At 43.9% G+C, this 13644-nt stretch overlaps 1 protein-coding gene across 1 annotated transcript in view; it reads right to left on the reverse strand.

Annotated features, from left to right (window-relative positions):
* Positions 1-13644, reverse strand: part of LOC310800318 (pleckstrin homology domain-containing family A member 5-like) — a gene marked incomplete at its 5' end in the record, with an annotated part of 142560 nt that overhangs the window by 35616 nt on the left and 93300 nt on the right. The window contains 3 exons of the mRNA XM_083662908.1: positions 3396-3468; positions 7119-7223; positions 7904-8030. Coding sequence (XP_083519034.1) covers positions 3396-3468; positions 7119-7223; positions 7904-8030 — 305 coding nt within the window. The remainder of the gene's footprint in view (positions 1-3395; positions 3469-7118; positions 7224-7903; positions 8031-13644) is intronic.

Consider the following 13644-nt stretch of genomic DNA (forward strand, 5'->3'; position numbering starts at 1 on the left):
CGAGTTACTCTACACAGAAAGTAATATTGTAAAGTAACTTATTACTTTCAAATGAAAGTAACTAGTAATATGTAGTATATTACATTTTGAAAGTAACTTGCCCAACACTGGTCTTTGATGCTGCACTAAACTCCTATACTTGTTTTGTAGACATACCAAAGGCTACAGACAAACCGTCAGACAAGCAGAGGGTATCCACCTTATTTCTAGCTGCCATGATGCCTGATGGGTGCTTCTTCCGATTCCGGTGTAATTTTTACACTGTTTTAACTTGACAAAAAAAAACGTCTATGAGGATTTTACAGCAGAGCCATTCTGCTCTACAGCCGTGTCGTTCAGGTGCTGGGATAACGTAATGCATTGTGGGTAGTCGGCTACTGTGGCTAATGCTAGCGGCTACCGTAATAGTTAACTTTACATGGCAGTAAAACGCCACTAAATGACCAAATTGATTTAACTTTTAACCATTTCGAGTAACACTGTTTCCATACGGACCCGCAGCGTTGGTTAGTTGTTTATAACGTGACTATATTTATAACTTTTATAACGTACTCCAGCTTCCGGTTTATAATTCGGGTCTGCAGCAGAGTATAACAAAGGAAATGGCAAGCTGCAACAATGAGTCACGTTAAACCGGACCTTGTTCCCACAATTATTTTTTACAGTGGGGCATTCAAAAATAAGGTGGATAGAGTCCAATACTCGATTGTTAAATGTGAACTGTCCACAGACGCGAGCGGGGAGCTCGCCGATGAGTCACAGAGGTCCAACAGATATCTAAGTATGCCTAGTAATAGTAAATAATAATAATAAATAATAATAAATATAATTGAACACAAATATAACTCAAACTGGGGCTGTTGTGCAAAAAAAAAGCCCTCTTTACACATAGTGATGGGGGCTAGGATGAATGAGTTCTATAATAGTGAATAGTGAACACTACTATCAGGGTGAGCCAGAGTGTGGCAGCTGAACTCTGGTCGGCTTGAACTGAAGGATTGAGAGATTGATCCGTCTGCCACTCTCAGCCCTACCTTCATGCCTCTGGCCCCACACTTACTTATTCATCAAAGTCTCTGTCTCTAACACACACACACACATGCACACACACACACACACACACACACACACAGATGTACACACACACACGCACACGCACGCACACACACACACACACACACGCACGCACGCACGCACACACACACACACACGCACACGCACACACACATTCACACACACACACGCACACACACACATTCACACACACACACACACACACACACACACACACACACATTCACACACACACACACACACATGCACACACACACACAGACACGCACACACACACACAAAATCGCACACAGTTCTAGAGAGTAGTCCAACATAAGCTGGCACAGAGGGAGCTCCTGAACTCTGATACAAGTGTGGCAGACAGCAGTTTAGATGAAGGCCATGGGGAGTTCATGACCTTTCTACCCACTCTCTGCTGATGGGTACGGTTTCCCTCCTCCATGTGTGTCTGAATGCAGCCTGTGGGTCTGCTGCTGCTGCTGCTGTCTGTGGCTTTTGTCCGTCAGTGGGCGGAAAAGAGGGCGACAGGAGTGGCAGACAGCAGAAACAACACAGACTGGTTGCCATCATCCCGCTCAGCAGAAACGATGTCCGCATCCACACAAAGTGAGCAAAGGGCTATTGGTCTGGACCTGTGCCAGGCAGCAATGATAGCTTCTCTGCAGCAGGCAGCTCGTAGTCTATGGTGAGCTGATGACCTCACCGATTCACATCCAGCATTGGATTTCTTTGTCAGTAGGGGGAGTTCTCAAACGCTTCTCTGAACACAGCTGTGTCAATATTTAATATGACCATTTGCAGTGCATGAGGGGGAAAATCTCAGTCGATAGCAACTCAGTCAATAGCAGCTTATAAAATATGGAATGGAAAATCCTCAATCTACAATCTAGGCTGTGATCCCCCCCCCCCCCCCCCACAGTGAGTGAGTCCATCTATGAAAGCACGTGATCGATTGAGATGTTAGTGGTCATTTAAAACACTGGTAGCTCAATTACAAATCTCTTTCAAGTTGCCATTTAAATAAAGTGTTATTTAAATTGGTTGCTTATGGGTTGTCTGACAAATTATAGAGCCATTTAAATTGCAATCGCATCCCAAAGACTGTATTAATATGATGGTGTTCCTACAATGTAGAATTTGAAGACGATATGCGCATATTAACAAGATGAATCCTGTTTAGTGCTACTGAAGCCATGGATTAATGCCGCCTTTTATTTATCATATGGGAGCAGGTTAGCTTGAAGCTATTAATTTTATGCAACCACCGTATAAAGAGAGCCTCCTCGCTGAAAACTTCTTTTATGAGTTACCGTTAGATAGTGTGAAATTTAATTTGATGCAATGCATTATCTTTCTGTGGCTGCTTCCAAGCCTCGTTTCAACCCATGGATTTTGCAGGGGGAAAGTGAACTCTCAAATGCCAAAACAGAGGACAGGAGAGACAGTCCAATTAAGTCGTCTCCTCCGCATAGTCCCAACAGAGGACAGGAGAGACATTCCAATGAAGTCGTCTCCTCCGTATAGTCCCAACAGAGGACAGGAGAGACATTCCAATGAAGATGTCTTCTCCGTATAGTCCCAACAGAGGACAGGAGAGACATTCCAATGAAGATGTCTTCTCCGTATAGTCCCAACAGAGGACAGGAGAGACATTCCAATTAAGTCATCTCCTCCGTATAGTCCCAACAGAGGACAGGAGAGACATTCCAATTAAGTCATCTCCTCCGTATAGTCCCAACAGAGGACAGGAGAGACATTCCAATTAAGTCGTCTCCTCCGTACAGTCCCAACAGAGGACAGGAGAGACAATCCAATTAAGTCGTCTCCTCCGTACAGTCCCAACCGAGGACAGGAGAGACATTCCAATGAAGATGTCTTCTCCGTATAGTCCCAACCGAGGACAGGAGAGACAATCCAATGAAGTCGTCTCCTCCGTACAGTCCCAACAGAGGACAGGAGAGACAGTCCAATTAAGTCATCTCCTCCGTATAGTCCCAACAGAGGACAGGAGAGACAGTCCAATTAAGTCGTCTCCTCCGTACAGTCCCAACAGAGGACAGGAGAGACATTCCAATTAAGTCATCTCCTCCGTATAGTCCCAACCGAGGACAGGAGAGACATTCCAATGAAGATGTCTTCTCCGTATAGTCCCAACAGGCTGCCTGCTACACGGATCACAGCAGGTCACCTCCTGATGAACATCACAATGGCTAAGAGCACAGCTTCCGGCAATGAAGGTCCCAACAACAACAACACCCTCGAGTCTCAACCACTAGTGGACTGCACCGCTCGACAGAAAGCTGACGAGAGAGAGGACTCACCTCTGTAGTAGAACAGACACAGGTCGGACAGCACGAACCATCTCTTCTTCCACAGCTTCATCCCTGTACTGTCCTACAGGATCCAGAGAGGAAGAGGGCACGGTTAGACACACACACAGACACCTTATACACACCACCACTAACTGTAGGGAATGACTTGATTGTGAAATGAGAAGGATGACCACTTCGGTCTGACCCCGTACTTGCTACTGTTGCCATAAGTTCAGTCACCCCCCTTTGATATAATTAGTTGATTCGGTTAATTGAATCAAACTAATTTACGTGATTGGTTGTCTCTAGTTTATTCCAGCATCTGACTGGCATGACCCCAGCAAATCCTTTCTTCCCCTTTGTCTTTGGTGTGTTGATACTGCTCACAGTCATCTGATGATCGCCTCCTTGCCTGATGCTTTTTTAATATTCTTTAGACAAATAAACACTACCTTTAACTCATTGAGTGCCATGGACGTCTTTCGACGTCCAATTAAATAGTGACGTAGAGTGCCACGGACGTCTTTCGACGTCCAATGCGTTTTTTGACGGTGGGACGTCGATCAAAGCCTTCCGCATTTCCTGTACAACTATTGTAGCTATTGGAGGTCTATAACCTATTTTACAGAACCCTTAGGTGGCGACAGTGCTCTCCAGGTTAACAGAAAGGCAGAGAAAAACAGAGAATAAGTCGTTGGGGAAACGGAAATCGCATCGCATCCGTATGCATCGATATGCATGAAGCGTTTTAACGTTAGATGTGCCCGCAGCAGCCAATCTGCTCCCACAATTGAGCTCCTCCATGTCCGCTGCGACAGCCCAGGCCATTCGCATGATCAGCCGTGGAGTTATTATTCTCAACTGGAAGCATAGGAGCCGGTGACAAGCACACGCGGAAGGCTGTAAAAAAGCTGAATGTCGCGCACCCTTCACAGTGCAGAGCAAATTCAGCAGAGAGCCACCTCCCATACAGGAGGAGTGTGCAGTTGAGGCGGGGCGGGGCGGGGCGGGGGGGGGGGGCACGCAGACCCAACAACACTGACCCAGACAGACCCAGGCAGCAGGACAGGGTTGGCAAACGCAAGCCAGAATATCCGATGCCCACCAGCAGCAAATCAAGAAAGCAAAGAAGCTGCAACCAGCAGCGCACGCAGGGGCCAGCGCTGCTGGTTGCAGCTAAAAATATTATTCTGCCAAACAAAATTCCCTGGCCTTCACTGTTTTATTGAAGGAAATTATTTTTGAGGTGTGACTACATCAGAAAATTAGCTTCAGAGTCAGTGATGTGTTTGAAATGTTTAATTTCACAAAAGGGCCATTATCTCAGCTTCTAGAAAAAAACTGCTCTTTTTTGTTAAATCAAGCTATCTTCTCCGGCTGATAACTAAAGAACGGAAAATGATATCAATAAACCTGTTTTTGCTGATGATAGAAAAGAGTCTCATCGTTCTTTTTGCATGTTCATTGTTTACATAGTAATATCACACAATATTCTGTGGGCCTCGAGAAATCACTGAAAAAAGCTCTGAAACTCTGGCACTGGGAGCGTCCGTTCTCCAAAAGTGGCTGGCACTCAATGAGTTAACGGAGTGTCTGTGGAAGCCATCCATCTTGTACTCGATTCTGCCGTTCTCAATTCACACATTCTCAGACAGAGATATTAAGAAGAGTAATCGCATCATTTGGTATTCAGGGGAAGGATTCCATTTCTGCTATGAAATGAGCATAATAAAGAGCGTGCTGCACTGTTGTAAAGTATGTGATTACAACCAAAACAGCAGCTTGCCCTTTAAGAGGAAGCACATTGTTCAGTGGGTAATAAAGATAAAGCCCTTTTTTGACTGAAGTCGTTCTCCGGTATCACTCAATGCTGCGTTCAAAGGGCTTTTCAGGCTGCTGCTCGAAACAGGACGAGGGGGTGAGGGAGACGCTGTTAACTGCCCCCCCGTTCCCGTTTGCCTTTTTGGAAAATTTGAGCAGAGTCCTTAATCTTAGATTCCACCCAGAGGCAAGAGTAGGGGAAGAGACCTCAAACAACTCTGTCATTATGGTCGAATGGCATGTGGACAGCAGTTTAGCTCAAATGGAAATTCAGTTTCAGCGACCGGCATGTTTAACATATTAGTATCAAAACGATCTGCAATACCAGATGCAATTCGGTATGTTGAGTTTTGAGGCACTTCTGAAATAGCGCGACACCAATACTGAAATGCTTTGCAGTGCAGTGTGGGTATTTTATAGTGGACTATATGGTGAATCAAATTAACAGCTGAGAATTCTGACACTAGTATAAAAAAAAAAAAAGACAAACCCTTTATAGTACACTATTTGTGTCATAGGGAATGTTGTGGGTGTGAGACAGTCATCTGCTGAAAACACACATTCACTTTGCAAATGGCTCCAGTGAAGTCCTTCCCAAGTCATGCTCAGAGACACCATGCCTATAATATGTTTTTATCATCTTTCAGTCATTTACTATAGAGGATAACTGCTGTGTGCGTGTTTCTTCCCAAGCGGCAGCTTGGTCTGGGGGAGAAAGGCAAAACCGAAAGTAAACAGAAAGACACGTGGAGAGGCACGTTGCTAACACCTTCCCCCATCCAGGAAGATCCAGATACTCGCTGTCGTTTGCCACCGAATATCCAGAGCCCCAAAATTTTTATTTTATTTTTATTCTAGTCGGTTTCTGATGTGTTCATGGATGCTGTACCCGTTATCAACAGTTCAGTCAGATATGACTCTGCTCATAGAGCAGTTTGGGTGGGAAGAGAAAGGCTTTCACCATCAATCACTGGTGTTTAGTCTCCCAATGAATCCAGTGAAGAAGGGCTGCAGCTTTACTTCAGCCAAGGCCTTCAAAAGCTTCCAGCTTTGAATGAGGGAGGAAAACACAAGTGCAAAATGCAGCTTTTCTTGGTGGCGGCAGATTTGCGAGTCTTTTGCTTGAACTAGATCACCCTGCTGGAGGTCCTCAAAGGAAGAGCAGCTGGCGGCTGGACGAGAGGAAGCCCACTTGTGCTCCACACAAGAGCGCCAGAGGGCTGCAATCAAAACTCAATGAGAGTCCCCCACTTTGGAAGCATGAGAGAGAGAGAGAGGGCCCTATCTGGCCAAGAGCTCCCTCTAGCATCCCCATTTACACCCCTGCTGTAGGCAACCAGGGAACCATGATGAGGCATTGCTATTGAGACGCTGCCCATTCTGTCTGACTGGCTGAGCAGAACATAGAGACAAAGCAATGCTGAGATCTTGACATCAAACAGCTTCCCTTTTTGTGCTGATCTTAAGACCGTTGATCAAACTCTACAACAGGGAGAGGGAGAAGCTTAACTGTGTTTTATGTGCGGAGAAGAACATTCACTATTAACTATCTAACATTTTGTAGATACAAATGTAAAAAATAAAAATAGAAAAAAGGAGCTTCTTAGATATCAGGATCACGTTTTAATTGAGAAGTAATGTACAGGTGTACTGAACAAGTTTACTGAACAATGTACATCTTCAAACAAAATAACGGGCGGGTAGATACAAATGTTGCATCTGATGTCTCAAGATAAACCAATGATATTTTTACAAAAAAAATTGCTTTTAAATATCAGTTGTTTATTATTTCCCAAATAAATAAACAATAATATATGATTGAAAAGTGTATGTCTCTCATCTTTCTGACTCATGATTTGATTCACTGGACTAATTCTAAAGTTTTGTGTAAAGCAGTGTGCACACACTCACCTGTTTATAAAGCCAGTTGCTCTTGAGTACTGGGGCACCAGGGTTCCTCCTGATAGAGTTCGATCTCTTGCCAAAATTGTGGATTTTTTTGGATGGTCTTGAGGGCTAGAAAAATGAATGAGTAAAAAGAATGATATACAGATATACAGTGTTCCAGTTTGATGAGCTTGAATCCACATGTAGGTGGAACACACATGCGTGCCCTTGCATGAAATTGAATGTCACGGTATTAATATAGCTATCAATATTTTAAGCAAAATTATTAGGGCCTATTACAAAAGAATACATAAAAAAACAAAATAAAAATAAACAAAAACTTTATCAATTAACAAGTCAGAGTCCTAATCTCCAACTTCCGAGTCCAGATGCATGACTGCTCGAGTCCAAGTCCAAGTCATCAGTGCTCAAGTCCAAGTCGAGTCATGAGTCCTGAAAATGTGTCTAAGCCAAGACAAACGACTTGAATACAACACTGACAAAGACATAATGCCACTTCAGGATGACTTCACGCTTCTACATTTATGAATAGAAAATACTGAATAAAACCTTGGATATGTGCGCTAACCCATTTCAATAATTCCTTTCTCAAGCCCTTGACTGGATTTGCAGATTTTGGCCAGTGATCTAGGAGGACTATGATGAATACTACTGCTTCCCAGTCCCAGACATTTGATCAATTCCCCTACCTGTAAAGACTTGGAATTATCAAACACATTTTGCATTCATTTGCAGACGTGACACACGTGTGTTAGTGCAGGAGCCCTGTTTTGACCGGTGCGACTCACTCTTCCTGCTGGGTTCGGGCTAGGGGGCTGTGCGGCGTAGTCCGAGCCACCCGTGTAGTTGGAGGCCTCGCTCATGGTGCTCAGTGGGCGGTCCTTCTTCTCATTCGCCGACGCTTTGGGGGCAGATCTGAATGGGAGATACAGAGCGTAGGCACGCCATCAGTCTGAAGAACCCTACATGACTTCCTGCTCAATGACCACGAACAAAGGAGGAGAAAGCCTACATCGTCCGTGCTGCTGCTATTCAGTCTAATTCTCTCAATTTGCCCCATCAGTCATCTGAAGCCCAACCTCTCAGTTCTAATGAGATCTCAACATGGACCCATGAATCAAGCCAATTACTGCCACCATGTCACTGCAGATACACGTCCCTTTCTCCACCAGGTTGAAACGCTCTGCAGAGCCTGCCTGACATATTGAGCCAAGAGCAGGCCAACAATGAGACATCAAGGGTCCAACTGAAATGATGACAACTCTTAAAATCAACAGTTGAATGCAAAACAAGCTAAATGCATTTCCTGCTGTAGTAGATCCTTAGGAGAGCACACCTTGTGAAATAAGTTGTCTCCAGCCACATGGAGATGTCCTACATTCTGTAGGAATGGCACAACGTTGTGGTCTAGAGGGAACACAACAGGAAAACGAGAGTAGAACAAAAATACTGCAGTACTGCGAGAAGTGTCATGTGTCAAGATATATTGGGTTTCAGGTCACTGAACAAGGACAGATACTCCCTCCTGCCCCCCTGAGGCCCCGAGTGCAACTGCACAGTGACGTTCCCCCCCCTGAACCTGCTCATTTGACACAAGCAGCCCAACAAAGTACACACACATCCATGGCCTCCAGGTTCTATGCTACAGTGTTTCCCTTACGTCTAGGCTCATCTGCGACGGCACCCCACAATGTCAGCGCGTGCCACCACACCACAACATCAAAAAGCTGCTCAGTCAGTACATAGAAATGGATCTAAAGAGATCTCTAGCACTGCACATCACATGTTCTCTGTCACACGCCACAGACTAATCTCACCACTACACTCATTAGGGGTGCTCCAAAAAATCGATTCTTGAAAGGATCGCGATTCTTAATGCCACGATTCCCGGATCGATTCCAAACTCCCAAGAATCGATTCTTCTTCGTATAGTAAGAAGAAAAAAGAAAAAAAATCACAGTGCACCTGAACGCAACATGCAAGATACGGGCTGAATAAGTGTCCAAATGTTCATGTCATTTGTGTACTGTACTGCCACGGTGCCACCACCTCTTGCACTTAAGAACTCTGGTTAATGTATTCCCCCCAAAATCTATAAATCCTTCTCAAAGTCTACAGATCCCCCCCCAGCCTATAAATCCATTTTATCTGAAGAACATAATTCCCCCCTAGTTTGCTAAATGAATTTAGGCCCCGACTGTAATAATTCAGAAGTTGAATTTGAAGTTCAGCATTAATACATTTGTCATTTTTTGTCTTAGATACCTTTGTGTGTTATTGTACTGTATGCAATATAAAACGACATAATTGAGAATCGATTCTAGATTCTGGAATCCAGAATCGATTCTGGAATCGGATCGTGACCCCAGGAATCGGAATCGGATCGGATCGTGGCTTAGCCGGATCGGAGCACCCCTAACACTCATGCCTTTCCCCATCCGCTTGTGTAAGAAGCTAGTAGACAAATAGTAACATTGCGCTCAATCCACCACATGTACACTAGTGTCAACCTGTGGGAAATACTGTGACTTCAGCATCAATTATGCACTTTAATCCATACATCCATCCATCCATCGGTCTTTGGCTCAAGGTACACAGTACAAATACAGAAAGGGGTCACATGATCAGGGGTCATAGCAACATCAGCTACCACCACAGCAGGCAACAGACACAGGATGCACATTCCCGTGCAGGACAGTGTCAGAAATCACAGGTCCGATCCTGCTACATACAGACCCTGCAAACAATGACAATCACAGATGGGCTCTGTTTGACCTGGATTTGGAAGCAAAGCTGCACGGTTCAGCTGCAAGGCTCATCAGACCGAGTTGCAAGAAGCAAGAAAATCTTTGAGTGGACTAGTTCAATAATAGCCTGGCTCCAGACCTCCGAAGCCACGCCCACTCAATAAGGTCATTTGACAGAAGTAGCAGTATAGAGACACTGCGTAACGCGTCATCATTCAGAAGCCACGCCCAAGACGGGGGAAAACAGAACCCCCCCCCCTCCAATCCTGGCGTTCTCCTATGTCACGTGCATGGTCGCATGTTGCACACAAAGATCGTATATACGGAAGATGAACACTCCAACTTACTTAATTGACAGCTAAATCCACATTTTTCTTCTCGCCAATTCTCAATGGCTTCCTTGTTTTGCTCAGGAGTACAAACAAACTTTAACTGGGGATTTTTTACATTTGTTTTCTGCGCAGCCCCACCACACAACAGCTTTAGGCTATGTTTAATTCAAGGAAAATGACGCTGGTGTGTGGAAATGAACGGAGCTTTTCCCCCGTGATGGGCGTGGCCTATTTCATGCAGTGTCTCTAAGATGAAGTTCATCGGCTGTCTAAAATGACAGGGTTCCCTGGAGAGACGGCATCAGGGAAGTCATGAGTGACCCAACGAGTGAATAACGCTCTCTCAAGCGCACACACATTTCAACCGGCTCTCTCTTGACTTTTCTCAAAGAACTGCTTGTGGAGAGTGATGATGAGCAGCCACAGATAATTGTCTTTTTCTTCTCTCTCTAATAGCTAGCTGCAGAGAATGAGCTGCAGAGATTTTTTAGCACTTCCAATGAGAGGCTAAATCCTGAGCGAACCATAATCAATGGCGTGTCAACTTGCCATCACAACACAAAGAGGGAGGAGGAAGAGACTGGACTGTGACTGACTGCTGGGAGTGAGACATCGCTCTATTTGATGCTCTATTTAGCCAATAACCCATTTCCGGACTCTGGGCTGTGCTGTGTGTGTGTATGGGGGACTCTGGGCTGTGCTGTGTGTGTGTGTGTGTGTGTGTGTGTGTGTGTGTTGTGTGTGTGTGTGTTGTGTGTGTGTGCTGTGTGTGTGTGTGTGTGTGTGTGTGTGTGTGTGTGTGTGTGTGTGTGTGTGTGTGTGTGTGTGTGTGTGTGTGTGTGTGGGGGCTTTGTGGAAAATTAGCCCCTGCCTGATAATCAATGTGCTGGCAACACAGTTACAAAGTCACCAGTGCATCAAATTGGTAATGGCAGTTCAGATATAAACACCAGTGGGAAGAGTGAGTAATGGGACAAGTGGTGCTCGCATTACAGTTCTCATAAATCCAATGACAATACTGTTACACACAAGTATCAAAATGCAATCTTCAGAATTAAAACAAGACTCTAAAAATGAAATCTTTATGAGTTCCACGAGGAGGGAAGTCTCCATAAAGAGATAAGTCAGCCATTAACAGGGCTGTTGATGTGGCATGATGACAGTAGTAGCCACTATGGGAATTTAGCCAGGGGCAAAAACACCACAAGAAATCTCAGAAGGCCCCTAAAAACCTTACTTTAAAATGTCAGCAAGAAACCCTACATGGGTCGTGACTCGTGACACAAAACATTCTGTTTTGAGTATCCGTCTGCTCTAAATTACAATTTTACTTGTGTAAGTCGGTGCTTATCTCATGACAGCACTGTGGATTTGACTGATGTCAAAACAGACTATACTGTAATAGATGTAGCAACATAGCAGAACTACAGGTCAGTTACAGTACCACTGTGTTTAACACAACTCCATGTCATCAGCTACACAGTATGACACTGAGTCTCAGCTGGAAGCCTGGAAGACCATGTGATGTCCCTGCTGCAAAACAACACAATCTGCTCTGCTGGCCAAGCTAAGAATAGAAGGTTTTGTACATTTTGGCCAATTATAAATCTGTTTGTCTTTTGTCTGTGTGATATAATAAGAGCACCCTTATTATGAAAGTTATTAGGCTAGTTATTATTAGGCTAGTTGAGCCGTTTAGGTTGGACAAGTATGAAATCATTAATACAATTTTAAACAATTTTTTTTATTTTTTACTTTAGTAATACTATAACTACACTCTAAGTTAATACACAAACATATACTGTAAATCAAATGTGTATGGCATGTGTTAATTAACAGAAAAGTTGAAAAAGTAGGATTGTGATATGCACTTTAACTGTGTTGCCCTCATGTTGTAGAGGAGTGTTCTCAAACTGTTATGGCTTTAGTTCAGTACCCCCTCTCCCTGATTTCTGAAGCCAAGTACCCCTTTACCCGATGACAACATTTTGCTCAGAAAACTGCAAGAGAAAACGATAGCATATTATGATGGAATAAATGAATGATGATAACCCACCTTTTGAAGAATACAACATTACAAAATAAGAAATGAGTTGCAATTAGCGCCTCCTGAGCAGATTGACTTTACCGTTTCATTTATTTTCATAATTTATTCGTACAGTTTTTAATTTCCCCCTTTCTCTCAAGTACCCCCTGTTAGTACCTCCACGTACCCCTAGGGGTACGCCTACCCCAGTTTGGGAAGCACTGTTGTAGGGGATTAAATTGGGGATGTCGCACAAAGCCCTTGTATTAATTCCACACACAAAGACTAGCCCGGATGTACAGAGGCTCTCCACCACTGTGTGTGTGTGTGTGTGTGTGTGTGTGTGTGTGTGTGTGTGTGTGTGTGTGTCTGCGTGTGTGCATGTGTGCATGTGTGCGCGTGTGCGTGCGTGCGTGCGTGTGTGTGTGTGTGTGTAAAGGGTGCAGAGGGATTAGACTGTCACTGAAGCTTGTCCCTCTGGGCAGACTGCGGGGAAACACTGAACTGAGTGGCTGAGGGTGCATTTTAAAACCACCACGCAGCATTTCCAATGAAATGAAATAAGGGTGCTTTAGGACATGTTTGGTGGTGGTGGTGAACCTGACCTTCATCTTTTTAACAAAGAAAAGACAAAGAGACAGACTGCGATATATACACAGAATTTTGAGTAATATCGAGCAAATTTAGCATTGCTGCAGGCTAGGGAAGGGGGAGTATACATATAAAAAATACTGACCGACAGACAATATGAATTTCCTCCAAACCTAATTTTCCACATTGTTGGGTAAATGCATTCCTTCAGTGCAGTGCTCCACTCCAGCGCTCGTGTTCCTTTAATTTAAAGCCATAATAACATTTGAAACTTGATGACCCCTTTGAGTATTTTGGTAGTGTTCTACTACATCACTGTCATAAAGACAACTCACCACGCACTGGCTCATAATTGCATTACTAAAAAGATATATTTTGTTGGTGAAGGATATGGTTATCGGGATTATTCCAGTACTGTAGTTTACAGAGGCCCATGACACTATGAGATTGCATTGCAATTCGGTACCAGGTTAAAACAGAATAATAAATAAATAAATACAATTAATTATTTATTGATAAATACATTATTGTTTCATGCCGTGTAGGAAATGTAAACAATATTCTAAAAATGGGGGCACTTAAAAATGAACAAGTACCGTAAATTCCGGACTATAAGCCGCGGCTTTTTTCCCGTTTTTTGGCCCCTGCGGCTTATATAACGGTGCGTCTTATCTATGGATTTTTTCAGAAAAAAAAAAAAAAAAAAAAAAAAATCTCTCTTTTTTAGCACTCTTTCTAACTATAAATCCACTTCTGTTTTAATTTCCTCTCTTGCCCTCTTTTCACCACACCGCGGACACTGTGTGCACTGTAAAAATAAACAACGGTGGTGT

The sequence above is a fragment of the Poromitra crassiceps genome (genome assembly GCF_964638095.1).
Source record: "Poromitra crassiceps genome assembly, chromosome: 30".
NCBI classification, from domain to species: Eukaryota; Metazoa; Chordata; class Actinopteri; order Beryciformes; family Melamphaidae; genus Poromitra; species Poromitra crassiceps.